The 27,783-nt window shown below is 47.4% G+C and overlaps 1 protein-coding gene across 4 annotated transcripts in view; it reads left to right on the plus strand.

Annotated features, from left to right (window-relative positions):
- STRBP (spermatid perinuclear RNA binding protein) overlaps window positions 1-27,027 on the plus strand; it is a 143,479-nt gene extending 116,452 nt beyond the window's left edge. For 2 of the 4 annotated variants that reach the window (XM_029920023.1, XM_029920026.1), the window contains 5 exons: window positions 606-740; window positions 939-1,079; window positions 3,754-3,877; window positions 9,512-9,556; window positions 12,162-12,811. In XM_029920023.1, coding sequence (XP_029775883.1) covers window positions 606-740; window positions 939-1,079; window positions 3,754-3,877; window positions 9,512-9,556; window positions 12,162-12,238 — 522 coding nt within the window. In that variant the 3' untranslated portion in view covers window positions 12,239-12,811. Of the gene's footprint in view, window positions 1-605; window positions 741-938; window positions 1,080-3,753; window positions 3,878-9,511; window positions 9,557-12,161; window positions 12,812-26,780 lie in introns of those variants that run through there. The other 2 variants (XM_029920024.1, XM_029920025.1) reach the window with 2 other exon arrangements.
- The last annotated feature ends 756 nt before the right edge of the window (window positions 27,028-27,783 follow it).

Below are 27,783 nucleotides of genomic sequence, written 5' to 3' on the forward strand. Positions count from 1 at the left end.
AAAGTGATTATGTCTGTCCCTCCCACTATACTCTAGCTCCTTTGGACAGAGAGTGACTGCTTTTGTTCTTATTTTTAAATTTCAGAATCCATAGTCTGTAGCCTACTGTTTTTACCTTAGGTGCCCTTAAATCTCTTCAGGGAGAACTGAGATGTGTAGGAACATTTTCTTACCATCTCCCAAATTGAGAGTTATTTCTTCCTAACCCTAAAGATGAAAAACAGTGAACACTCAGATGTCATGTGAATCTCAACTCTTCTGTCCACTTAGTCATTTAAAGTATTCATCTTAGATCATGAACATCACAGAGCAGACCCTAGAGTGCCATGTGATGGCAAGGCCACGTTGCTTTTGAATACTGATCTGCTGAGACGGTCCTACTTTAGAGGCAGATGGGCTAGATGACTGACTGCCATGCTTATGCTTATAGAGATTCCATACCTTTAGACATATTTTGTCATTTGTGTTTAGAGGTGATCACACGTCCTAGCCCCTAAATGCTTTAAAGTATATTTTTTGAGTTTCTTTTCAACAGAAACATAGTATACTTGTATTAATGAGAAATTTAATACTCTGAACTCTTACTTGATTGAACCTCCTTTTAGGTAAGAACTCAGGGCCCTATCCTCACAGCAAGTGGCAAAAATCCCGTAATGGAGCTCAATGAAAAAAGAAGAGGTCTTAAGTATGAACTCATCTCGGAGACTGGTGGAAGCCATGACAAGCGCTTTGTAATGGAGGTGTGTACCTAGATTCGAGCCGGCCTTCTCTCCTCAGAGACACAGGGCATCCGAGCTCGTGTGTAAAAACGTTTTAGACTGAGTTAATTCTTCTGGCGCTGTTTGACCTTTGGTGTCTCCCTTGCTGTGATACACTTAAATGAAAACTATATGGAGGAGTTGTGTGGGATAATTGCAGAGTGTTGTTCTTGATTTTAGGTAGAAGTAGATGGACAGAAATTCAGAGGCGCAGGTCCCAATAAGAAAGTGGCGAAGGCGAGTGCAGCTTTAGCTGCCCTGGAGAAGCTGTTTTCTGGACCCAATGCAGCAAATAATAAGAAAAAGAAGATTATCCCTCAGGTATGAGTTAAGATTAAACCTTGCAATACTTTTGACAAATAATACTGGAATTAAATTTCCTTTTCTGTTTTTGTGTCACTTTAGTTTTTCCGCAAGTTTCTTTTTCTTGCATTTGGCAACCTTGTCTTTGGGTTAGATCATGAATACTATAATAGCCCCTGTTCTGTGGTCTTTGTAGGCAAGTTATATATTAAAAAGAGGCTATTAGTATTACTTGGGGACTTTCAGTCACTCTTGACAAAGTCGAGCGTTGAGGAATCTGGACTCTAATAAGATACGGTCTTTGTTTCAGGGGAGCTGCCGAGAGTGCAGGGCTTACTTTCATCCGAGTCTGCAGATGCACTTCCACTTCCTTTCCGGTTTTGTCCTTTTCCATTATTTGTTTTGTGTTTTCCTTTGGGGGCAACACAGTAAAACTTGACCCTGTTTTGACTTTGTTCATTTCTGACAGTGGGAATGTCAGTGCTGCTGAAGCCTCGGGATTGTAACAAGGTCTTTAGAGAAGATGGCCTCCTAATTACCTGATGTTGAGTAACAGGTTCTTTTGTCATTTATGCATTCAAAAATATTTTCTAGGCCTATACCATGTGCATGATTGTGTGGGCAAAAGAGATACATTAGTGAATATGAGACATGCTCTCTCCCTGGTGGGAAGCGTTGGTGCAGTAATGTGGCAGAAACAAGTCACTTGAAAATGTTTAATAGGAGGAAGCTGAGATTATTTACGATTCTGTATTACAAGTTGATTTAGTTTCTTTTACATGTGCTGAGTCTACTGGGGGTGGGTAGAATTTATCTCGTTTTACAGATGAGGAAATAAGGCCCAAAGAAATGAAGACACTGCTTTTAGTAGCGTAGCAAACTGGTGGTAGGATCTCTTTAAGCTAGGTTCTGCTCCTTCCGAAGACTTGACATTCTCTTGCGTATTATAGACATCTTAGAAATTTGTTTTCTCTTTTACTTATTGTAATAAACGTTATTTAAATTCTAGGATTCAAAATATAAACAAGGAGAACTAACTTTTACTGCGATATGAAATATAAATAAAGTGTTTAAATTGCACTGGTACCCATGTGGAAAGAGAACAAGTGGATTTTATTTTCCTAAAACCTTCCAGGATATGTACTAAATTGGTAGAAAGATAATTGTTACCTTGTTTGTTTTGGTATGTTTTTTACCATGAGGTACATCTTGTATTGGGTCATTTTAGTGTTTAAAAAGCAGGTGCAGATAGTTATTAGGTAGTTCAGCTTGGTTCTAGTAGACATGAGTTCGATTTGGGCGGAGTCACACTGCTGCCACCAGATTGTTACTTCCTGACTACTTGGATTAAACTGTGTTAAAAAAAAAAAACAAAACCAAAACAACAAAAGATGTCTGCATGAAGTTCACCCATTTTTAGAAATTTTCCATACTAGAAGCTATAAAACTCGTGTGTTCAGTGTGCCTGACAGCCAGGAAGCACTCTATTTTGGATGTGTGGGCTGCATTTTTTTTCCAGCCAAATAGAAAAATGGCTGTCCCTGTGCAGATACATTGACCTTGAAACTGTCTTCTCCCCACTTATTTCTGGTAGTACAGGTGCTCCCAGGAGGGATGAAAGCTGATGATTTTTCAGTGTGAGATAACTGTGGGTATGCTCTGAATGTTTAAGCTGTTTGAGATCTTGGTGACTTTATTCCACAGTGAGCTTTGAGGCTCTGCATCTCTTTCCCTGTTCCTTGGTTACAGTAGGGAATTCTAGTAGTTTCTAGTTTGAGTTTTTGTTGTGTCTTTATGTTAAAAGAAAATAAGTGTAGTGTTTAATTTAAAACTAGATATTCTTGACTTTTTAAAATTTCAATTTTCACAGGGATGTTTTAGCATACTTGAGTTCTGTTGGACCTTATCTGTTCTACTCTTCAGAGTTTTCTATTTTCTCAGTTGCTCTTTCTACTCTGAAGAAAAGAGAACAAAGTGGGTGTTATTTTCCTCGTTGTACGATTAGTGAGGAGACCCCGGTAGACACAGAGATTATGTGACTTTACCGGAGTCCCATGGCATTTTAGAGCAAGAGGGGACGTTAGAGGCGGTATTTATTTAATGACTGGTACACACACGTACACATAGAGCAGCAGAAACCATCTCAAAGAAGTCACCTGACCTGGAATTCTCATTTTCGGCCTTCCTGTCGTAGTTCAGTGTGTGTGTGTGGTGTGTGTGTGTGTGTGTGTGTGTGTGTGTGTGTGTGTGTGAGTGAGTGAGTGTTTTAACCCCACTCAGGCTCACAGCTAATTCTTGGTGGTTGGTTGTTGCAGTACTTTTTGTTTGTGGTTGGAGAATTCAGTGGAGAACTAGGTGTCAAGTGTCCATATTCCTTTAGTCAGGCCAAAAATGACTTTGAATGTAATTTTCCTACTGATATTTGTGTATAGAACATGAACTCTTATCTGGGTAGCCCTCAAGTGAAAGGAAGAAATTATTTGCATTCTTTTATGAGCCAGCATATTCTCCAGAAAGGCTCTGCAAGGTAGGTGTCATTTTATTTTATAGATGATAAATTAAGGTTCAAGGTCATAGACAACTTACTGACTCATCTAGAGGCTCAAGTTTCTCATAGAGGTTGTGCAGTACAGAGATGGTGGGGTATTAGTTCGTATTTTTCTCAGTAATGAAAATGTGTCATTTTTAACAGGCAAAGGGTGTTGTGAATGCGGCCGTGTCTGCAGCGGCCCAGGCTGTTCGGGGCAGAGGAAGAGGAGCTCTAACGAGGGGAGCTTTTGTGGGGGCTGCAGCTGCTCCTGGCTACATAGCTCCAGGTACGGTACGGCCTGTGGGAGGCCTGCTTCCTCTTCTGGGCCAGGCTTTGAAGAACAGCATCTCCTTTATTTCCCGGGGCTATCCACGGTCTCCGGAGACAGAGCAGAAGTGTAAGATGGGTGCGCGTGGAAATCCAAAAAAAGAGACTCTGTGGAGTGTCATAGGTTTTCCCCTGGCATCCGCCAAGGGACTAGAGGCTTCCTGGCGGGAGGTGACACACGAGGAATATCGCACATGGTTGAGGGGCCGTCTTTTGACAGTGAGGAAGCCAAGAGCCACTCCATGGATTGAGGAGTGCGGTCCTTGAGCAGGGTGCGTTCAGGGGGCCCTGGAGGTGGCTGGGTGTGACAGGAGAGGGAAGCTGCAGGTGAGAGAGACTCCCTCGCGGGGCCGTGGTGGGGAGCCTGCTGTTAATAGCGCTTCTGTAGCTCAGTGTTTGGGATTCAATAAAGGCTACAGAAGTACAGGAAAAAAAAGGGGAACTTATTTATTCAGCGCTTACTATACACCAGATACTTTTGCATAAATGATTTCACTTAATTGCTTTTTAATCTTCACGGTGTTTCCTCAAGTAGAAATTATTTCCGTTTTCTAGATGAGGGAACTAAAGTTCAGTGGGAGAAGGCCGCTAGCTCAGTCTGAGACATATAACAAGCATCAGAGCAGAGATTTGAATGTAGGTGTTTGCAGTCACAGAGTTTATATTCTTCCCATTTCACCACGTGGCTTGAGGGAGATGGGAAAAGACGCCCACCTTTTGCCTTCTGTTCTAATACTTTATGTCATTTCAGCTGTAGATGTATAGCTGTCTCATTAAAGTCAGGTTGTCTGCAATATTGAATGTATGGAACTTTTTAGAGTTTATTTTGAGTTTTTTATTTTTTATTTATTTTTTTTATTTTTGAGAGACAGAGACAGAATGAGCAGAGGAGGGTTAAAGAGAGAGGAAGACACAGAATCTGAAGCAGGCTCCAGGCTCTGAGCTAGCTGTCAGCACAGAGCCCGACGCGGGGCTGGAACCCATGAACCATGAGATCATGACCTGAGCTGAAGCCGGCCGCTTAACTGACTGAGCCACCCAGGCGGCCCTAGAGTTTATTTTGAAAGAGACAGAGACAGCGTGTGCTGGGGAGGGACAGAGAGAGAGATCTCGGCACTGTTAGCACAGAGCCTGACATGGGGCTTGAACTCATGAAAATGTGAGATCATGACCTGAGCCAAAAGCAAGAGTCAGATGCTTAACTGACTGAGCCACCCAGGCACCCTCCTCCCCGTCCTCCTCCTTATTAAGTTTACTTACTTGAATTCATGGAACCTTTAACTTGACAAGTTAACTGCTTGTAATTGGTGGTCAAGACGAAATTGTCATAAGGAATTGAATCTTATCCCACCATTATATTTTATGTAACATCCCTAAGAAATTCACTTACATATTGTGTGTGTGTGTGTGTGTGTGTAAGTTTATTTCTGAGGAGATAAGAGGGGCAGAGAGGGGATAGAGGATCCGCAGGGGGCTGCACACTGACAGCAGAGAGCCTGATGCAGGGCTCAGACCCACAAACCTTGAGATGATGACCTGAGCTGATACCAGACACTTAATTACCTGAACCACCCAGGTGTCCCATTGTTTGTTTGTTTGTTTGTTTGTTTGTTTAAGAAAGAGAATGGGCTATTTGGGAAGTTCTGTGGATGATGTGGTTTTGGAATTATACTTGTAGGAGTTGATCCCAGTGGTGGCGTAGCTCAAAGATGTGTCATATAAAGAATATATTCACTCATTTAAATGCCACGTGCCTGCTTTGGGATTTTACTATCATGTGGCTTATGATGGGGTGAGACATGCTGATCAAATAATCACAATTTTAAACTGTAAAGATTGTAAAGAAGGACGAGGGTATGTATGTGAGGGAACGTAACAGAGAAACTGGGTCTAGGCTTTGGGGCCTAAAGGCTTCTTCAAAAAAAGTGACACTTGACCTGAGCTTTGGAGTATGAGGAGGAGTTAACTCAGAGAAGACTTGGGAGGAAGAGTGTTGCACACAGAGGGAACAGCATATGCAGAGACCTTGTGCTGTGGTCTCACCTGGCTGGTGAGAAGGATGGAGGAAGGCCACGGTGTTTGTAGTGTGGAGAGCATTGTGTGTGTGTGTGTGTGTTTGGTGGGGAGGGGCAGGGAGACATGACAAGGATAGGAAGTGATTTCAGCTAACGCCGGATGCTCAATCCCAGTCCTGGAGGCCGTGGTTTGGATTTTGGCCTTAGAATGCTAAGTGCAGTGGGAAGTCATGAAGGGTTCTAAGGAAAGAAGTGAGAAGATCAGGCTTTTTCATAAAGATCACTGTATATAGTGTGAAGACTAGATCATAGGGATAGAAGTGGCTGTGAAAAGACAAGTTAGAAGGTTTTGGTAAACTCGTAGCTCAGGGCAGAGATAGTGAGGGAGTATGTCCAGCAGGTGCAGGGAAGTAGATGTGCGGCAAGAAGACCTCCCGCAGAAGCCCAATTAATGGATTTGATGTGGAAAATGGAAAAAGAGGGAGGTTTCAAGGATTTCTCCCAGCATTTTCAGCGAGAGGAACTGGGTCGGTACTTTGCCATATCAGAAGACTGCTGAAGGATGAGGCGGGAGGGAGACGGAAGAGGCGAGGTTCCCCATGGTTTGATTCTGTTTATATGTCCCAGCCTAAGACACTCTTCTGTGCATCTCACTGTTTCTACTGATGTTTAATACTCTCTTGTCTTATTCAGTCATTATTCAAAGGAAGCAGCTTTTGTTAATGATACCAGGCAGGTTATTGAGATGAACTTCGGTGCCTGTGCTTACATGTTCAGTGGGGGCTTCGTCGTCAGGGAGTGTCTGTGGTTGCTTGGTCTTTGATGCCGAATCCCCGCCCGAGCGGGGAGCAGCCATCTAGTGGCGGTCATCGTGGAAGGCATCGTGTGGGTCTGCTTGTTGCCAGGCTCATTGGCTTTATAGTAGCTTTTCTCTTATGTCATCACATTGACCTCTTTGAAAAGGCCTGTCTCCTGAAGCTTTTAAAAATGAAGTTCTTTTATAGCCTAGAGAGATTGAGATTAGGTCAATTAGATTACGGATAGGTTGTGTGCCATCTGCGGAGTGTACTCTGTGCAGCAGGGACCGTAGTAAGTATTCTGACATACATTATTTAAATACATTCCCCTGCCAACTCAATTACTGTATAGGACTGTGAGGCTCAGAGAGGTTAAGTAACAGGCACAGAGTCACCTTGCTACTGAAAGCGGAGTCGAGGTTCAAGTCCCACAGCCTGACCAGGGGCCAGCTTAGTAGTTGTGGTTTCCTAGCTCCTTAAGGAGGCTTTGGTAAAACCCTTGAAACTCTAGCTGTGGCCGTCCAGCTAGTGACCTTTTCCTGGAATAGATGTGATGTACAAACTTCTTTTTAAAGTATTAATTTCTCTTTTGGCCTCTGATACTGTTCCTACTTCATATTTCCTACTGCTGCTTTCAGCTGCATTGTACCTTCTAGAAATACAGGATTTAGGGAGCACTAAAGACTATAATTAAGACTAAAGGCTAAGGCTTCCTTGCCCTATCCCCAGTTTTATGCAACTGTAGTAAAGACTAGCAAGTGAAAATTTTCATCTCTCTGGAAACGTTTCAGTTAGTGCCTGAAAGCAGTTTACTCACTCAGCATACATTTGGGTGTATTCTTTAATCAAGAGATTTGGAACTGGGCATTCGAAGATTGACTAACATCTCCCCCAGTGAATGCTTGAGGTCATGTGAGGTAGGAACAAACACTTGAGTAAACACGGTGCAATGTGATGCAAGTTGTAACCTGGGGGCGGGGGGCGGGCACAGGCGTGAACAGCAAACCCAGGAGACTTTACGGAGGAGGTGATATTTGGTCCTGATATAAAGGATGAGTTGTAGTTGGGCAGCTAGGTAAGGAGGAAAACAATCCTTGCAAGTAGCAGAAATGATTATAGAGAAGGGGTTGTAATGTTAAAAAAAAAAGCAAAAAAAAAGCCTGATTTGTTTTAGGTACAGCGTGAAGAGACCATGTAGGTTTTGTTCTGTTCTGTTCTATTCTGTTTTATTTTTATTTGTTTTTTTAGAGCATGAGCCGGGGAGGGGTAGAGAAAGAGGGAGAGAGAGAGTCCTAAACAGGTTTCATGCTCAGTGAGGAGTGGGACGTGGGGCTCCGTCCATGACCTTGGGATCATGGCTTGAGCCAAAACCCAGAGTTGCATGCTCAACTGACTGAACCACCCAGGCTCCCTTTGTTCGGTTTTGTTTTATTATTTAAATATTTTATTAAGAAAAATAATTTATTTTGAGAGAGAGTGCGAATAGGGGAGGGGAAGAGAGGTAGGAGCGAAAGAATCCCAAGCAGGCTCCTTGTTGTCAGTGTGGAGCTGGATGTGGGGCTTGATCCCATGAACTGTGAGATCATGACCTGAACTGAAATCAGGAGTTAGATGCCTGATCGACTGAGCTGCCCGGGTGTGCTCCTGCCTCCCCACCCCATTCTATTTTAGATCCCAATTTCCCTAAAGATTTACCCAAGCAATTTAACATTTATAGATATTTTTAAAAAATGGATTTATTTATTGAGAGAGTACAAGTGGGGCGGGGTAGAGAGAGGGAGACACACGATCTGAAGCAGGTTCCAGGTTCTGAGCTGTCAGCACAGAGCCCAGTAAGGGGCTAGAACTCACAAAGTGTCAGATCATGACCTGGGCTGAAGTCGGATGCTTAACTGACTGAGCCACCCAGGTGCCCCAGTATTTATATTTTTTAAAGTTGTTTTATTGAAAGGTTAAAGATTGGGGCTTCTGTTAACACAGTATTTCTAATCCCTACTACACTATAAAGAAGCTTGGGAGATTTCTTATTTCACAAATATGGAACGACAACTCAGAAATTAAATGTTTAGAGACATAGAAGAAACTAGTGCCAGAACAAATTGATTCAAAAACTTCTCTGTTCTTTCGACTTGTTTTTATTGACAGTGTGAGCCTTTTCCTTAGGCACCAGATGCTAATGTTAGTTTTGCCAGCATTCACTGAGAGCCTCTGTGCTGGGGCCAGGAATTCAGATTATCAGGGGACTGGACCTTGTCCCTGAGCCCACAGCCTGATCCACATGCCTGTCTTTTAGCATCAGTAGAGGCTGTAGCCTTTTCTGTCACTGCCTTCTGAAGAGACCTGGAAAGTTCTGTTTTCCAGCTTTAACAAAATTGGTAATTTGAGTGATTCTAAGTGTTTCTTTGTTCAACAAATGATATTTAGGGAGTGGTTATTATGTGACAGACCTTCTGCCAAGTTGCGGTGATGTAAAGGTGTCAGACTTGGTGTCTGTCACTCTGGTGGGGGACACAGACACAGAGTCGGTAATTAGAACCCAGCGTGGTAAGTGCGAGGAGGAAGAGTACTCTGGTGGGTGAGGAGAAGCTCGCAGGCCGTGGGAAGAACCCCCCTGGTAAGCAGGAGTGGAGGGGCGGCCGTTGTGCGAACGGCTCTCGTTCATCCGACATCTAGAAGTCCTCAGGGCCCTAGATGCCAGGCCCGGCGGTGCTTGTGAATTGGGCCAGGACTCTTCGAGTGCCCTTTGTTCTGGACTGATCTGCTTTCTCCTCTTTGTCCCAGGCTACGGAGCGCCGTATGGTTACAGCCCCGCCGCCCCTGCCTATGGTATGTACGCCATCTTTCTGATTTCTCCTCCTAGCAGCGCTGTCCCAGCAGTCTAGAGCACAGTTTGTCGCCAGGGTTTCTTTAAATGAATTGGAGGATCTCAGACCTATTCATTCTAGTGACCCAACTTAAATTTCCTTTGAAAATGCCACAACCTTGTGGTTCTTGGTTTGGTTGGAGTTGCTCTTCTCTCTGCTTTGCCTGATTGAAGGACTGCCTGTTCTAATTGCCTGTTTCTGACCATATTGAAATTAAGTATTTTAAGTAGTTCTTCTTACAGCCAACTGATACTCCATTCAAAGGCTACTGAAGGGCCATACCCGGTTTCTAGCTTGACTGCTCATCGGTTACGTGGCAGCATTGAAGTTTCTGGCTTGAAACCGTGTGGGTGACTTGAGTTAGGGTTAGGAAACGTTCACTTCAAATTTCTAGCCATCCTCCTTTTCCGTAAACTTTGCTTTAGAGGTGGCGTAAGAAGCCCCGGCACGGCGGCGGGCTGTCCCTGCAGTTACTGAAGTGCTTACTGCAGAACGTCTGTGGTACATGTTACACAGTCATAGGAGTGTCCCCTCGCCCTCCAAAAATAAATAAAGAAACAAATAAAGTAAATGGAGAAATGAAACTCAGTGGCCCTTTGGACAACTTTTGAATGAGGTTTATGTGGCAATGGAGGCAGTAGGTTTGGAGTCAGTGATATGCCCTCTGAGACGGTTCCCCCGAGGCGCTGCATGTCGTCGGTCAGTCATCTGCAGGATGTCTGCCACCGAGAGAAGAGAGCATGTGTGCGCGTGTGAGAGCGCGGGGTGCGAGTGTGTGCGCGTGCACGCGTGAGCGTGTGTTGGTGCGACCTCGGGCTGGAGGTGCACGCACACAGCAGGGGAAGGACATGGACTGTCCCGCTACTTGTGGCCTCAGTCCTCCCCGAGTCTCAGGACCCTTCATTATGCTTTCTCTCCTCATGCATCAGCTTTTCCATTTTTGTTCATGTGAAAATTATGGGTCCCTAAGACATTGCTAAATTGAAGCTTCATCTGATTTCCTAACTGTAAACAATAAGTAGAAAATGAAGAGTTTGACTACTTTCCCCATTAAGATAGACTATTTCTGTCCTGGAAAGATGTGGAGAAGCTGTGAGTGTCAATGTTTGGGGTGCGTTTTCTCTACAGCACAGGGCCAAGTTTGGGGTTTCCTCCTCTACCCAGGTGTTTCCTCTGGAACACTCCGGTTTGGTCAGAGCTTCCCCAGGTCCCCCACATCCCTGGTGTGGGGTGATTAGGAATTGAGAACTTGCTCAAGAGAAAGTGTTTTCGCCCAGAATTTCTTCTAAATTCAAATTCTCTATCTAGCTCCTTGTGGTTTTGGACATTTGCTTTTACCATTCAGCAACTTGTGGGTGTCCTGACCACCTCATCCCTCCTGTGAATTAGGTCTGGGCAGTTTGTCCAAATGCATCCTGACTCACTGGTCCGTCGTGCCGTGTCTTGTGTGAGCGGCAGAGCGCCTGCCTGCTGGGACAGGTGGTGAAGTCTGTGTCTTTTTTTCAGGCAGAGTGAAGTCTCGCGTTCTTTAGTGCAGGTTCGCTAGAGCTGAAGTTCTCTCTTTGAAGCACGGTTTGTCTAGGCTTTAAGCTGCATTCCATGTTTTTCCTCAGTCTTTAATTTTTCTCTCTTGTTCCTTCCTTCCCTCTCACATTATACTTTCACCCCGTGGCCTCTGCGCCTACTTCAGAAGGCCCCTCTCTTCCATGTGCCATATAACTGACTTCCAAAGCTGGTGAAATTTGATGCCCCCATTTTTCACATAAAAGATTTGGTTTTTAAATGTTACTGTGATGCCAACCTACTAAAACAATGCTTTATTTTGGCTGTAAGGTAAATATGTCTTTTGGCCTTTGTAAAGCTGTTGCATGTGGGGTAATTTCCCTCTGATCATCTGGTGCTCTTGAATACCTGCTGTTGCTGCTTTGTGATTTCTCCATAGGTTAAATATTAGAATAGAAACAGGAGCAGATTTCAAATCATGCTTGAGTATGCAGGAGTTTGTGAGGCCACAAGAACTCGTTCATTACAAAATTAAGAAAGTAGTTAATCTTTCCAGATTTGCCACGCCAATATCAGCAGTAGCCGTTGAGACGATCGGCGCCCGGCCGGGAGTCCGGCGGGAGCGCTCTTTCTGGGGGCGGAGGCCGCGCGCAGAGCTGTGCTTTGAGACTTGCCGGGCCTCCCTGGCCCTCCTGCAGCCTGTGATGGGCCAGGTTGCAAACCATTCTGGATTTCTGGAGTCCCTTTGGAACATTAATCAGTAGCATTGCTTTTGATCTTTAGAATTCATGACTGCTCACTCAAATGAAATTGCTTTCTGAATATCATTCTTCCTACGATATAGCCCTCTTAATTTTGAGTGGAAAATACTGATAATCAAAATATTAGGAGCAATTTCAAAATAGGAGATCTGTGAGAGGTGTGTGGGTCTCCTCCAAAATGGTTCATGTTGACTGACTAATCTGGAAAAGGTTAATGATAATTACTGTAAGATATTTTTAACCTGAAATTTTTATTGGATTATTAAACTTATTTGGAGTCCTCTCCGTTTCTTTTCTCTGTAGGTTTACCCAAGAGAATGGTTCTGTTACCCGTTATGAAATTCCCAACATATCCTGTTCCCCACTACTCATTCTTTTAGCAAATGACAGAAGCTAATTCCTATTGAGCAACAAATACAGTACAATACAGAATGTTAGAGAAAAAGCCTTTTTATCCTGCTTTCTTTGAACACATACTTGATCAAAATTATTTGTAAAGAACATCTTTCCTACTTTTTGATTTTAACAAATGCAAATTTAGTTCTCTAAAACTTGAAAACAAACAAAAAAGAAACTAGTTCTGTGAAACGGTACCTCATTTCTGGAAAATAACTTATACCAGCCCTTCTGTTCTAGGGAAATAAGTCTAGAAGTTCAAAGTTTAAGTTTTAAGAGGAGTATCAGATTATGTAAAATTAAATTTGTGAAGGATGTATAGAGTCTCAAACACTGATCACAAATAAACTGCTTTGTTGTAACACAGAGTACTGCCTGGTTCCTGACGCAGTCACTGATTCTGAGCTCTGATTGAGATGTACGTGCCCCAGGGCACTTGAATTTGGGCTGTAGTTATTTTTTTTATACAGTACAATAGAGACTTTTCATTTAAACTTTAACTTTGTAAATACTGAAGTGTGTAATTAAAGCCAATAAAATATGGGTTTGAATATTGTTTTAGCTTATTATTTTTGATATGTTTTGGTATCAAATTACAAGGAATTGAAAACTAATAATAACTTAGCCCTCGAAACCCATTCATCTGTAAGGAAACTGCTAAAACAAAGCAGAGGCAGTCATTAGTTTGAGCCCGTCCCCTCACTCTGTAAGCCCTTCCTGGCGCTGGGCGAGGGCCTCCCCACCCTACAGGCACAGCCTGCTGTCCGGGCACTGCCCACTCTGGTGATGGCACTACCCAGAGATGGGGAAGGAGCAATGTGCTTATTTTAGTTGCCTAATTTCCAAGTTTTAAAAGAGAATAAATTAATCGATCAATCACCCTCTCTTGTTCTTGTGGCCTTCTTCACTCTGTAAGATACTGTGTTCACTTCCCTGGCTTTTTTCATGCAGATAGAAGATTAGTGATTTTTCTGGGACTCATTGAAAGGTCTCTTTTCCTCTTCAATTACATCAGAATCTAAAGCAGCAACAGGGTCCCCATAAAAACTTGCTCTTCGATTGTCCCAGTTCTTGTTGAGTGCTGCTGTGAAAAGTGACAGGTTTCAGCCATGGGTCAGCATTTATTTTTAAGTTTTTCTTAAAATTTATCTGATGAAGCTGGTGAAAAACGATCAGTCGGTAACATTGTGCTGTCCTGTAAAGGGTGCAGACGCGAGCCTTCCCCTTGCATTCTCGCCTTGTTCGGAAAGCCTCTGATGTTACTAGAAGGTAATGGTTTCATTAAGGTACTCACCCCCATGAAGGCACCAGTGTGGGTTCGTGTCGACATTCCTAAGTCGCTGTGTCTTAAAAATGCCTGTTTTTAGTTCTGTTTCTCAGAGCTGAACAGTGCCCATCAGTGAGAATGGGCTTCACGAAATACGGCAAATTTGTGTACCAGATCTCTTTGGGGACCACGAAATGAGAACAAGATGGGCGATTTAAAACAAATGTCAGTGTCACTTCTCAGATATGTAGTTATTGCAAAATGACTTGTTACTTCTGCTCCTTGACCTTTAGTCTTTATTAGTGGTGGGTGATACTTTAATAAAACCTCATCACTTGCTAGAAATAGCTGTGAACGTATCATTCCCATCCTGTGCATTAGTGGCTAGACATAAACAAGAGGGCCCATTGCAGCTGGGAGTTTTCATGTTTCATTGACTCATTTTGCTGACCTATGGATGAAACAGAGCCATCACTGAGAAGAAAAAGCATGGCTGGTAGTGTCCAGTTTTTTATTAATTAAATATTTACAACGTCCTTTTTGTTTCTGGAATACTATTAATTGGCAGCTGCAGCTGTATTGTTATTTGAAATTGATCCGTCAAATTTGCATTCCAAGTTGGAATCTCTCTGGAGATTTCTCTTTAGAAAATTCTTTTGAAGTAGCTGACTCAGCTTCGTTAATGTAACCCCTCTATACTGGTGAAAAGGGAGCTGTGCTGTTTTCCACCATGATGGCAGTCATTTCAAATGGTTTCTACCAAGTCTTTTTTTTTTTTTTAATTTTGTTGTTTGTTGGAAGTTACTAACCATGTTGTAAACCTGCCCAGTTGCTGCAAACTTTTACATTTCTCTGCTTTACTTAAAATAATTGAGCTGTCAGTCCTTTGTTAGAAGTGGTAACCATGCAAGTTCAACTGTTTAAATTTTGTAATGAATTAAGTGTCCCCCTCCCCCCCCCCCCCGCCCTTCCCACCCTTCCATTTTGTAATGAAAATTCCACTTACAGCTGAAAGAGCAGAGAAATATAAATGAAGCTCTTGGCTTCACCAAATTCTGTGAAATTAACACCAAGTTTTGCTTCTCTGCTCTTTTCTCCGCTGTAGGTGGTTTTTTCATTGACAGCCCCTATTGCCAGCCTCTGAGCGTCGCACCATTTATTATTCACTTGGGCCCTCAAGATTTCTTCTCTGACTTCTAGAACCATCAGGTTGTCTGGCTTGAAATGGCAGTTTCTGTCCTGGTCTTAAGAGCCTTGTGACCCTCTGAGGCTTTCCAGCTTTCAGACACACCACTCTGACACCTTCCCTGGAAAGCAGTGACTGAGCATTTTAAAGAAGAGCAATACTTTTATTCAAAGCCACGGTGTCTGTTTTAAAACTTTTCCTTTGGAAACCTAGCAATATCTGTACTTAACCCCTCCCAGCATAGTCTCTTGTCAGGGAGTTTACAGACCAATGTAGAACTTAGAATCAGTGTGTGAGCTGTGCTATCTACTGACAGGTTTTTAAACTTTTTTAGCACATAACTTGGGTAGTTGCATTCCTGACTGCGTCAGCGCTATTATAATTTCTCAGAGATCGGGGTCCTCCTTGAAGCCATATTCTTTGCATGGGGGCTGGCGCCCAGCCAGGGATGTGGCCTGCAGCCCCGGTTTCTTCCGGCTGCAGGAGCACCCCCTCTCTTGTGCAAGGTAATTGGTCCAATAGATTCCCAACATACCTCATGCTGACGAGATGCAGTGCATGGTGCGTGCAGCAAGGGGTCCGGAGTCGGTCGTGGTCTCCCAGAAACCGTTAGCCTGGGAACAAACCACTGATAGATTTTTCTGCTATTAGCCTTTCTTTCTTTTTTAAAAATTTGGGTGAATGTTTGAAAATCATGAATCAGTCAGTCACCGTTATTAATTGAAGAGCTGGGAATACCTCGTTAATGTATTTTTAAAACTGGTGTTGGACCCTCTGTGTATTTCAGGTTAATACTTTTAAGCAGTTTTCAGCACGTTTATCTCACTTTATTCTCGTTCTCCTCGGACCTCCGTAGCCATATCACTTGTATAAAATAGGCTGAGATCTAGTGACTGTAAGCTGTGGTCTCAGTAAACAAAGGTAAGCTCTTTTATTTTCTGATTAAAGAGAAAAAGTCAATGAACACAACGTGCATATATGACAATCATACAGGATGTATTTGCTCTCTTAGGTCTTATGTCATCATAATTACCTTGAATGTGTTTATGATCTAAATGTAAAATAGTTATTTTCAGCATTTGTTTTAATACCCTTGTAATTACTCTTTATTCAAGAGAGATTTCACTTTTACGAGTTAAATGTGTATATGTGTGTAGAAACGTATGCTATAACATATATGTGAATTACACACAGACCTGTTTAAGTAAAAGAATTTGGTGGTGGGAAGAGTCACCTAAGAAGACTTTAAGGTCAGGGCACTCTTTGGGCCAAAGTGCTGGAATTTCGTAAGCAGCAAGATTGGTAACAGTGCTGGTAGGATCCGTTTGTTTCTATGTAGCTGTTATGCAAGCGGAGGATCAAAGTGCCAATTTCTCAAGGAGGGAGACCTCTCTGAGAAATGCAGATCTCTGATCTGTGTTGTATGTCCCAATACAGCAGCAGAAAGAAGCCATTAAAAGAAAAAGCAATAGGAAAAAAAAACCAAAATATTAAGGTAACTATGGAAAAATAATATGTCATTGACTGAGTTAAGCTAACTATTTGCAGAACCAACTTTGGCAAGACTCAGAATGGTAAATACCCAATCTGCAGAGACCAAATAGACGTCAGGCAGTTCGTCTGTCTTTTCCAGGTCAGGTAGCTAGACAGTTTCATTTCCCACCTTCCTCAACCATCATGGAGTTCATTTCAAAGCTGGGAGGGTTAGGCCAAATATTTTAATAAGGGTTTGCTTCATTTCATTTAGTGTGTCCCGTGAGTACATTTCATATGTGTGAGATGTTCTGTGCCGAGGCCGTATTTGATACATAGAGATTAAAATGAATTTCATGTTTTATGTGTCTCTCAGTAGCGGTTTTCTTTTTATTGCTAACTTTGAAGGTTGCTGGAACAGCGTTTTTCCCGTACAGAATCTGTATGTACGTCCAGTGTGGCTTTGGCACCCGTCAAAGGTGGCGTCAGGCCTAGCTGAGGAGGACTACGTACGTTCCAGTCCTCATCCAGCAGCCGAGTGTCCGTGACGTGCCAGGGCCTTCTCTGGGCACTAGCAGAACAGAACACTGCCCGGTCAAAGCATTTTAAGTCTGAGAGTGTCCTTGTTGGTGAAATTGGGTTGATAACAAATATCCTCGGTTGGGAGACAGATGATGCGTTAGCAGTGTCAGAGGGTAATGACCTTGATCAGTAGTTTATTTATAAATTATTTAATAATATAGGCCCTCTGACACCACTAAAAAGGCCATCGTTTGGAAATTCACTCATTTTAAATATTTCCCTGGCAGTTTTGAGAGCCTGAAAGCAACTCTGGTCTATGTTCCTGGACCTCTCTCTCCAAGTAAGTGAATGGAATGAAATGAAGAATAATTATTCCAGTCCTTTTTAAGCAGTTTTTATAGTATAGCAAAGACCAAAGTGGTTGTTTTAAACACTGACCACCGTTTTTTGATGACAAGTGAGGGCAATCAATCATTCATTATAACTTGCCTGTTTATTAGATTTCTTTAATAGCTGCAGAGGAGGTAAATGTTCAGTAATGAGTTACGGAAATGAACAAGATTTGCAGATGTGTGGCCCCCCCCCCCCGTTGGATTTCTAGCAGTCGAGGGCCCTGAAAACTAGGGACATTAAGAACACTTAAAGCTGAAAACCACCTGCTCTGTGAACGGCCTCCCATACCTCCCACTCGGCGCGGGCCAGTGCGCCCTCGGTGGTGGGGAGTGAGGCATAGGGGGTCTCTGAGGTCCTCAGAGCAGGAAAGGTTCTGATGCCACACCACGTGGTGACCGTAGGTGTCTCAGGGTTGGAGGAGGCCTGGCAGGGAGACGGGCGGTAAATGAACCCCAGCTACAGAGTCCAGAAACTACCTGCTGCCCGGGTGACTCTCAGTGCCGAGGTTTCTCTCCAGCGGTTATACCTCCGGAGCACATGCTGGTGCTTCTCACGGAACACGGGGTCTCTTCCCTTCCTCATCCCATCTTCTAGAAAGATTGTCTTAAGTCAAGAATTCAAGTTGAGTTGGTTATAAGAATAGATATCCTTTCCCACGTTATCATTTTAGGTAGGAGCTAACTGCTTCCATTGATACTTGAAGCAGTGATCTTTGGAGATTTAAAAAAATAGCACCATAGTGCAAATTAGGTTATGTAAGCTTTACAGCACAGCTAGAAATAGGGACTAGAAACCATGTGGGAATCTGGGCCAAAGTATTTTCCTCCCTCCAGTAGTTCCCCTGGGGCTTGGGAATTAGATGAGTTAATACACGCAAAGTGCTCTGAATAGTACCTGGTGCACCGGAAACACTCGGTCAGTGTTGGCAGTTCTTACCGTGGTTGGCTGAAGGGACAGAAGGTACGCGAGGGAAGCGAGGCTGTACTGGCAGGCAGGTGGCCTGCTGGGGGGTGGGGTGGGGAGCTGCACTGGTTCCCTGGCAGTCACAGGTTCGAGGTGCTTCCCGGCTGTGAGAGGACTCCTGGCCTCCGGGGACTAGACCGGAAACACAGAGCCAACACTTGAGGAGTGAGGCAGTGTGGGGAGGTCGCTGCATGTCCCTGCTGACTGGAAGTTTCTGCTGAGGTGGAGAAATCATTGGCCAGCGTGCTGCCAGGGATTCGGAAGGCCTTGCTTCAGGGTTTAAGTGTGCTTAGAACTTCAAAAGGCCTGAGCTTAGAATATCAACCTGCTGATTCCCAGTTTCCTACCAGTACGTTATTAAGAAAAAAGAGGCGTGCGATTACAGTGAGGCCTGGAATCCAGCATCCAGAGCTCAGCAGTGTTGGCAGATACAAGTTCTTGTAAAGCCCGGACCGGAGAGCCTGGGGGCGTGCTCAGATGGCCGTTGACTCCCCGGCTCCTCTTCATGGCGTTCCTGCAGCTTCTCTCTTACGGTCTGCTCCCGCGCTTTGGAAATAACCCACACTCGCCACCACGTGAGGCCTCCCCTGTCTGCTACTCTCTCGGAAAACACAGCTGGATCCGTCCGCCCATCCCTCTCTGTCTCTTGAGCAGAAGGAAGGACGGGTAGATGGGGAGACTGATGCTGTTGGCTGAACGTACAGCTTCCCGTCCCTTTCTGCACAGGCTTCAGGTGCCTCCGAGGAGGGATGGGCCGGAGCATCCCTGTCCGCCGGCACGCGGTCCGCAAGGCGGGCCCTACAGGCCGAGTTCTGGGGTGCTCGGAGTTGATAAAAACGATGTAGGCAGGGGCTGAGCACTACCTTTAAAGGCAAGTAAGATAGATTTGCGTTATAGGCAAGATGTGCCTTTTTTGTTTGCTTTGTTTTAAATGATAGCAGTGATGGGAAGTGAAAGAGGAGGGGACACGACAGCAGCAGTGCCAGGGAGGCTCCAACCACCTACTCTCTCGCTGTCCCCCAAAAGCAAGAAGCTTTTCTTAAATCTAAGAGATACTTGTTATCTAATGTCCTGGCAGAAGTCCTCCCATTCCCAGTTGTGGCTGTTTGGTGGGATCATTGCCTCATTGAGCCAAGGTTGAGAGAGGGCCTTTCTTTTTTTTTCTCCCCTTGACCCATCGGTTTTAACGCCTTAATTCCTTGGTCCTAAGCACGGTCTTGGTGATGTGTGTCAGAATTTTGCCATTTCTGCCAAGTGAGCTGCCCCTACCGGGGGGTGTCGTGCACCCCCCCCCCCCCAGGCAGCAGATGGGAGACTGACCAGCACGTCCTGACTGGATGCGTGTGGTCCTCACCTCTTTCACTGCTGCTGACCCCGGAGGGAACGGGGTCAGCCAGGCAGCCCTGTGGGCATTCCCTTCGCACTGCCTGGGGCCCAGTCTGTCCGGCTGCCTGGGTTCTCTGTACGGCTGGGGCGGATGGTCTCTGTGTGCACTTGTCAGCTGAATCTCTCTCATAACGAAGTGAACAGTAGCCTTTTGTTTAGGTCATTTTGTCATTTTGGGCTGTGGGCAGCAGCAGATTGGAGAAGGAGCAGAAAGAGAAGGGAGAAATGTCGTGTGTGTGCCAGGCACTTGGACATTCTTCTCAAACAACCTTCTTGGAGGTGATGTTCTCATTGTCAGATAAAAAACAGGCTCAGGGTTCAGTGCTGGAGTTAGGAATGAAACCCCGAAACCTCTTTCACCACACCATGTGCCGTGGGTGCCGTCTGGGCAAAGCGGGGGAGCGCGCTGGGCGGTGGGAGGGCGGGGTGCAGGCCTTGCGCCAGGCCCGGTGGGGGCCTCACACCTCACACCAGGTCACAGGGTCCTAGCCCACAGGGTCCTCCTGTGCTGGAAGCCAGGCTCTCTGATTGAGGCTGTTCTGGAACAGATAACCTCACCTTTTAGAAATAGGGCTATTTTCTGTTAGACCAATTGGAAAAGATTCTGTAACTGGAAAGATAGGCTAGAAGACTTAGGTGTGGTTGTATAAACAAAGGAAGCCCTTGTATTTCAAGCTTGTTTTTTCTGTTTGAATATCAGTGACAACTTGAGGTATAGGTTTTCATTTAGCTAATGCTTCCTGAGTGTGCGCTCTGGCCAGAGACTGGTGATGGGGATGTCTTAGAAGATTTGAGCCAAGACTCTCAAGGCTGGCAAGGTTCTGACTCACAAGGTAAAGGGAAGAGGGGCCTGGAGGGCCTGCAGCTCGGGTTTGGGGTAGAAGTGCCGGAGCTGTCCTGTGCCAAGCAGGGCTTGGGGCGGGCCGGACTGCAGTGGCCCGTTCGGATTGCCAGGACTTTTTCCCAGACCAGGCTTCAGGGAAGGCGGCCAGCCTGAAGGTCTTGGGCAGCCCTGCTGGGATGGCTTTGAGGTCTCTGAATTGCTGCACTTGAGCTATTCTTCTGAACTGTGCGGAGTCTCCCACTGCCGCAGACCATGTCACCAGCTCCTTTGCTAACAGTTGCCACCTGGGTCTCTGCCTAGGGGTAGGCGGGGGTGCGGATGGCGGCAGAATCCTCTCCAGGGAAAGGTGGTCCTGTGTCATCCCAAGTCACCGTCCTTGGCAGCTGGCCATTTCTCTGCCACCTGCCATGATGCTGGAGGGGAGCAGGAAGGAGGAGCTGTTGTAAACCCAGGCTGCACGGGTTCCAGAATGGTGACCTGTGTGTGGGGAGAGTGGGTACTTGGCCCAGCACTCGCTTAGCAGCCGTTCCTTCCCAGTGCCGCCCCCCCCCGCAGTGTGGAGCAGCACGCCCTCTTCTTCCTGTGCAGGCACAGATGTTGAAGCCCGGAGAGCTCTCCAGATCACCCAGCTTGTTCGCAGCAAAATGCTGTGGCTCCTCATGAGTTGTTAACCACACAGAAGAAATAACAGGCCTTCCACTTTTTTGGAGTTAACAGAAGCCCTTTCTTGGGGACGAGATTTGAATTACACAACAAGTGTGGGATCTAGAAATGATCTCCTTTTATAGATGGGGAAATGGAGGCTTAGCCAAAATGCCTTGCCCCAAATTATACAGCAGTAAGTGGCTGAGCCCACCCGTTCTGACAGCACGGTGCTGGGTGCTGGTGGTTTGTCTTGCTGGTCTAGACCGCTGCCTGCCCTGCTTCCCAAACCGTCTGGCACCAGTTTCCCTTCGTCTCTGTGAGGCATTCCACTGACCTCTCTTCCATGCTCTGGAATGTAGCCTGTGTGGTTTGAAACAAAACTAGCAAAAACCAATGTTCCACCTCTCTCCCTGCCCCCTGCCATGTCGGGGGTGGGGGGGGGTGGGGGGGGAAAGAATCCAGACTTCATTCCGGCTTATTCTTTCTCTGGTTCCTTTGGAGGAACGGTTAGCTTGCCCCTGGGCTCGGGGGACTGGCGAACCCTGGGCCTGGCAGCCTAATCTGTGACGGTTGCTGTGCCCGCGCGGTTGGGTCTGTTTCCATACTGACTTTTTGTACTATAACTCTGTAATAAGTGTAGACCGGTGATTGCCGTTGGAGAGACCCCCAGGGGTTGGTGGGCAGGGAGGGAATATGCTGTTGGAAGGGGCTTTTTATGTTCAGCTTCGTCCACATTTTGGTTGTTGGCCGTCGCCCGTCCCTGCCTAGGCCTTCACCGTGTGCTCTAAGTCATCCTCACAGTGACCTGTTTCCCGGAGTGCTCGGACGCTGGGACCTCACTGGACCCTCCCATCATGGAGGTGTCCTCAGTTGTGGAGCTTGCTAACATCTTTCACGTCCGTGGAGGCGATACTAAGGGAACTGTTGTGGACGTCATCCAGGAGGTGAGAGGTCTCTGGAAGGTGGCACCTGGGGAACTTGAGAAAGCTGAAGGCCCCTCCAAATGAGATTCCCTGAGGCTGCTGGGGAGACCTGGGGAGATCTCGGACCTTTCCGTCAGCTGTTTTAAAGGGTTAGATTTACTTGTATATGGCTCTGGAAGGAAGGTTAAAGACGGCGATAGAAAGCTGGTTGGGCAGTTTGGGCTAATGTGTGCCTCCCAGGATGCCAGGGCCGCCCTGGGGGTTGAGCTGTGCTGAGAAGTGAGGCCGCTGGCCCAGCGGAGTCTGAGCCCGCCAGCTATGTGCACAGCGCAGAGGGGCCTCTTCCTCGGGGCATTCGGTTTGGATGGGACCGCTTCCCCCTCTCGGGCACATGGATTCACTGGGAAACACTCAGTCGCCTACTGCTATTTCCCAGGCTCTTTCAGCTGGAGAAAATGTCAAGATCTTCTGTTTAGACAACTGAGGAAGTGAAACCACTGACCAAGGTGGAGTGCACGGGAAGGGGGAACTCGGGCCTGGCCAGGTCAGAGGCATGCTCTGTTGGGGAGGACTCTGGCGTGCCTCCCGCTCCACGCAGGAGTCAGGCCTGTGAGGAGGCCAAGGACCTGAGCAGCCTTGATGGGAGTGGCAGAGGCCTTCCGGCTGAGACTGGCATCTGAACTGATGAGGGTCTGCCAGGGGGGTCGTGAGAAGAGCTTTCAAGAAGTGGGCACGGTGTGCACAAATAGGGCATGGCCTTCCGGAGCAGCACGGAGGTCCTTGCTGATGCCAGCTGGTACCTGGGGCCAAGGTGGGGAAGGTGTGGGGAGGGAGGCACGTGTCGGGAGGGCAGGAGTGGGCAGTGGGAGAGGGGTAGCAGCGTGGCAAAGGCCGTCTCTTTTGGGCTGGGAAATGGGGGTTTGGTTGGCCCAGGTCTATGTAAGTGGGGGGGGGGCTGTGAGCCCTCTTCTTGTGCTCTCTGGGCTAGTGGCTCTTTGGCGGTGGATAGAGAGGTTTGCAGGCTGGTTAGTCGGCATCTTACCCTCGCCCTGAGCTTCTGTGTCTGTTCTCCTGGGCTCATCGCCAAAGGGAGTGACAAGTACTGGGTGTCCGTTCATAGAGGACCTCTGCTCTTTAAAAAAGCAATGTTTTGGTTTCTTTACCTGGGCAAGGTCTGGAGTTCATTGGATTCAACATCTGCAGAACACAGGCTTTAGTTAGTGGGAAGTTGCAAATTTGCTACACAGAGAAAGGAAGAACCCCCCCCCCCCCCGTTTTGGTGTCTAGCTCAGTCCTACCGTCTCTGGTTCATCCTAGACAGCTGGTGCTGGAACACCGCCAAAAGGAGTGCGGGTGGGCTTCTGCACCTCTGCTACTTACACAGCTCTCCTGGGGATTAGGGCTTAAGAGGCAGCTGTCGTTTTGACCCTTTAGGTCAGAGCTATGCAAGGTTCCAGGGGCACGGAGACCTTGATCCTGTCAGCCTTTGGGGTGGCCAAGACCTGAGGGCTTGTCTGTAACTTGTCGTCTTATTCTGTTGGGCCATAGAAGTATCACCTGTGTGTCGTAATGTGGAAGTACATGGGAGCATTCCCTTAGGCCTGGTGTCAGCAAACTTTCTGGAAAGGTCCAAATAGTAAACCTTTCAGATGTGACTGTTCAGCGCAGCTGTCGTCATGCAAGAGCAGCCAGAGATGGTGCATAAACACAGGTATGGCTGTATTTAAACTGGACTTAAAAAAAAGTGGGCCATATTTTGTGTATCCCTGCCTTAGACTGTAGAGACTCACCTCTGTGCTTATGCCTGGGAACTTTCTTCCATCTGCTGCCTGGCCTGCCCACCTGAAACAAAGGCTTCCTGAGCACCTGTGTGAGCGCCGAGGAGGAAGGGGCGGGCAGTCCTGGCCCAGGAGGACCACAGGTTTTTTGGGGGGGGGGGGCACTGCCAGGTAAGAGCAACATCTAGAACAGAAAGGGCTCAAGGAAGTCCAAGGTGATAGGGCTCCAGTGAGTGAAGGACTAAGGCAAGTCAGGAGGGCTCTAGGAAGCTGCTCTGGAGAGGACAGTCAGTGGAACACCAAGAAGTGTGTAGTCACACAGGCACGTTGGGCCCCGCGTGGGAAGGGCCCTGAATGCCAGGCTAAGGAGCATGGGCCTCATTCTCTGGGCCCTAGGGAGCCAGTGAGAGGTTGTGTTTAGGACAGTACTGTGATCACAGGTGCATTTTAGAAATGTCACTCTGGTTGTAGAAGACCAGATCTGTGGTTGCAAGTGGTATCTCAGTTTTGAAGAGTTGGGTTAGTGTTGGTATTTGAGTAGGAAGGAGAGGTCCAGAGAATTGGTTTTTCTGGCTGCTGGCTTTAGGGGGCCAGTGAGCACACCTTTTGGACTTGGCAGAGCCTGATAAATCCTCCATCTCCAGGCTTTTTCTCTCTCACTATCCTAAAAACCATTTAAATGGGTAAGACAAACATTTGGTCTCAAACCGGAATTAGATTTTGGCTTGGGGCCTCGGTGTGAGCGAGTGGAGTCCAGGGCAGGAGGGTTCACAGAGAAGATGCCCGTGCGCCGTCGGCTCCCGGAACAGGCCTTCTGACAGCCTGCGGCTCACAAACCGCCCGAGGGGAGTCGCTCATGGTGCCTGCCCCAAGGTGCTCAGTGTAGTTGGGGCAGACAAACCCAGACAGTGCTTTCTACCTTCCCAGCCATCCACACCCCTGCCCTGCGCCCCCAGCTGGAGTTTTCTAGGCAGGTGAAGGGAGCTGCTCTTCACTGAGCCTCCGTGAGGTGTGACAGCTGGGAGCTGTCACGAGGGAGCCCCTGGGGTCCGGAGAAAAGCCAACTACTCTGAGTGCACGTGCGCTTGCTGTTTACGGACTCCTCCATAGGCCCGTGGGAGCCCACGCTGTCCTGAGAGGTGGCTTCTGCGTGGTCCGCCAGCACCCTGGGCGGTGGGGCAGTGGGCCTCTGCTGTGGTTGCCGGGAACCAGGCCAGGGTTAGGGAAGGACGTCTCGGTGAGGTTGTGCCTCCGGGGCATGTTGGATGCTGGTCCTGGGCTTGTCAGGCTCCCTCTTGTGGAGGGCTGGCCTCCCAGACTGCTGCCTGGTTTTGTCCCTTTTGGGGAGGGGGGGGGACTCTCTAGTGGGACTTGCCCGAGGAGCACTGCTTGTGTCTTTCGTAGGCGTTTCTCGGGGAAGGGGAAGGACCAAGGTGGGCCTGGCTTTACGCCGCAGCTGTGGTCCTGCCCTGCAGCTCAGGCCTCGGGGCAGCGCTCGTCAGTTTGTCGGCCGCCACCGTCCCCTCTGGAGCTCGAGCCTGGCCCGGGCCCTTGCCCTCTTCTAGTTCAGGAGCATAGGTTTGATGCCGTTTTCTTGCTTAGCGAAACAGATGGTCAGAAGGGCTTTTTCCTCCCTAAATATTTCTGCTGTTTTGGAAAGATTTGTTGTTGTTCGTGGAAACTAAGGGTAGGGACAGGCGTGTTAGCTCAGAAGTCCCTTCTCCATTGGGAACGTACTAAGTTGCATTTTAAACGTCCCGCCTCTTTTCCGGACTGGGTACGGCTCCCCACCTCAGGCTTGGAGTTGCTGTGTCAGGGGCAAGACGTGCTGCTCCACATGAGCTTATTTCCTTGATCTGTGTCCCTGGGACCCGTCCGTTAGTCACATCGTCTGCCGCACTGACCCCCGAGGTCGTGAGGATGCCCACGTGAGCTCTGGAACTCCGTGCCAGGCAGCCCCGATTCCCCACACACTTCTCTCACCTTTGGTGGTGGAAGTGCTGCCGTTAGACACATCCCTTTCCCAGACCAGTCCTGTGTCATCATAGAGGGAGCACCAAGAGCTACCTGTCCCCTCACTCAATGCGGTGGCTTGCTGGTGGTGGGACTGGCTGTGGCTACATGGGAGGTGGCTTAGCTGCCGATTTTTACTACCTTTCTTGGAGAGGAAGGCTTGTTTCTAGAAACTCAGCTGGGGAGCCAAACCATAGGCAACTTCAAGGCCCTGAGTAGGGCCCTAGCTTTGACACCTCCCAGGAATCCCAGGCAGCTCTGGCTGTGTCACGTGCGGTCTCCCAACTCCAGATGCACTTCCTTTCCTGGGGCTTGAGGGGGGGGGGTCCTCTGCCTTTGTTCCTCTGGTCTTCTAGGCACGAGCCCCTTCACTTGGCAGACTTTATATACGTCAGCCCTCAGCAGCACTTACCCCAAAGTGTTTTTGTACTCAGGCTTTTCGCCAGCAACCCATCAGCTGGCCTCTTATGCTGAACGTCTGGTCCAAGTGGCTTAGGAGAGGACAGTCTTCCTGAGATGACCGTAATTAGGGTGAGGACACTTCTAGGAGCAGTGAGGCTGATGGGCCTCGCTCAGCCGGTTAGCTCCACGGCCTGCACACCCTGGTCTCAGGGCCATGTGGCACTCCCAGAGAGGGGCCCGTAGGACTTGCCGCCCCCTCCATGCAGACTTCCTGGTGTGGAAAGGAGACGGCTAGCTCAGAACTGAAGCCCAGGGTTACTGAGAAGCAGCTTCTCTCATAAAGCAGCAAGGTGGCCCTGCTCGGCCTCAGCCCCAGGGCGGGGAGTACAGGAGGCCTGGAGAAGGCCGGGTGTATGTGTGGGTAGACAGCCGTTCCCTACTGCACCGTTACACATGTGACATTGGACTCCTGGCTCTAGCTTACTCTCACTCTGGTCTGGTGATGGCCAAGGTAGTTTTTTAGGTATCAATTTAAATACCTATCTGTATCTATTTACTGTGTTGTTTTTTCCCCTCTGAATACGCAAGTGTAAATAGTATAATTTGCAAAGTCCTTGGCAATAACTTTATGTTGTGTATTATGTTGAAAACATTGGCAAATGCGACTGCCATGGAATTTCTTTGCCCTCGGGGGCAGTGATTCCATGTAGGACTGAACTTTACACCTCCAGCGTGATTGAAGCAGCAGCCTGCATGTGTGGACTGTCACCAGTGCCTCGTCCAGGATGCCTGGCCTTCATCCAAAGGGACTCTCTGCCGCTCCAGCACCCACACTGTGGCTCCTTCGCACTGACTGTGTCGGACTCTGCCGTAGACTGGTCCTCTTGTCTGGCTGCTGCAGTCTGCCTGTAATGCCCTGACATGTTGCATTCTCCCCATTTGGATGAATAAAAATAAAAGCTTCTGTCTTAAACAGCAGTGGACCCACTTTGGTTAAATGAAAGCTGTGACTTCCATGAAGTGGTCAAGTGCAGGGCTTTCCTGGCCCTTGGGACTCTGCAGTTCAGAACACGTGTCAGGATCTTTCCCTTTGTGTAAAGGGGTGAGGAGCCAAGGCCTATTTCCTGTTCCCTTTCAACTCTCTGCTAATGGTGCAAAATGTTTACTGATCTGAAACTTTACCTTGGGACCGTGGCGTAGCAAGTGGTGAGTTACGGGTGCTGAGTGAGGGCTAAATTCTAGAATTTACCAGGTACTTTTCACACACCTCACTCTTACTGCTTACACACATTCCCCAGGGCTGGCATTATAACCACACATGACGTATCAGGACACTAAGGTTCACAGATAAAAGTAGAACTTCTCAATGGCAGCTTTGTGTCCAAAGCTGCAGCTTTTCCCCCTTGTGAGGGTCCCGGCAGTGGAGCATCCCCAGACCACCTTGAGGAATGGATACGCAGAAGGCGGAGCCCCTGCCGAGGCCCTCCAGGTAAGTGCAACCACCGGGTGGAGGAAGGCACTGGGTGTTCTGCTTCACCGTGTGACTCAGGGCCCACCTTGTCCCTGCACGCCACGCCCCTGTGCTGGATTCTGAGTGTGCTGGAGCTGGCGGGCCTGGCCCACCGCTGCTCCCCTGCCCCATGGTCACAGTGAACAGCCTGTTGCGTGGAAATGGAGGAGTGAAGGGCAGGAGTGTTGTTGTTCTTGCTCGTGGGCCCCAGAAGAGGAGGAGGA

This window comes from Suricata suricatta, chromosome 13, assembly GCF_006229205.1.
Source record: "Suricata suricatta isolate VVHF042 chromosome 13, meerkat_22Aug2017_6uvM2_HiC, whole genome shotgun sequence".
NCBI classification, from domain to species: Eukaryota; Metazoa; Chordata; class Mammalia; order Carnivora; family Herpestidae; genus Suricata; species Suricata suricatta.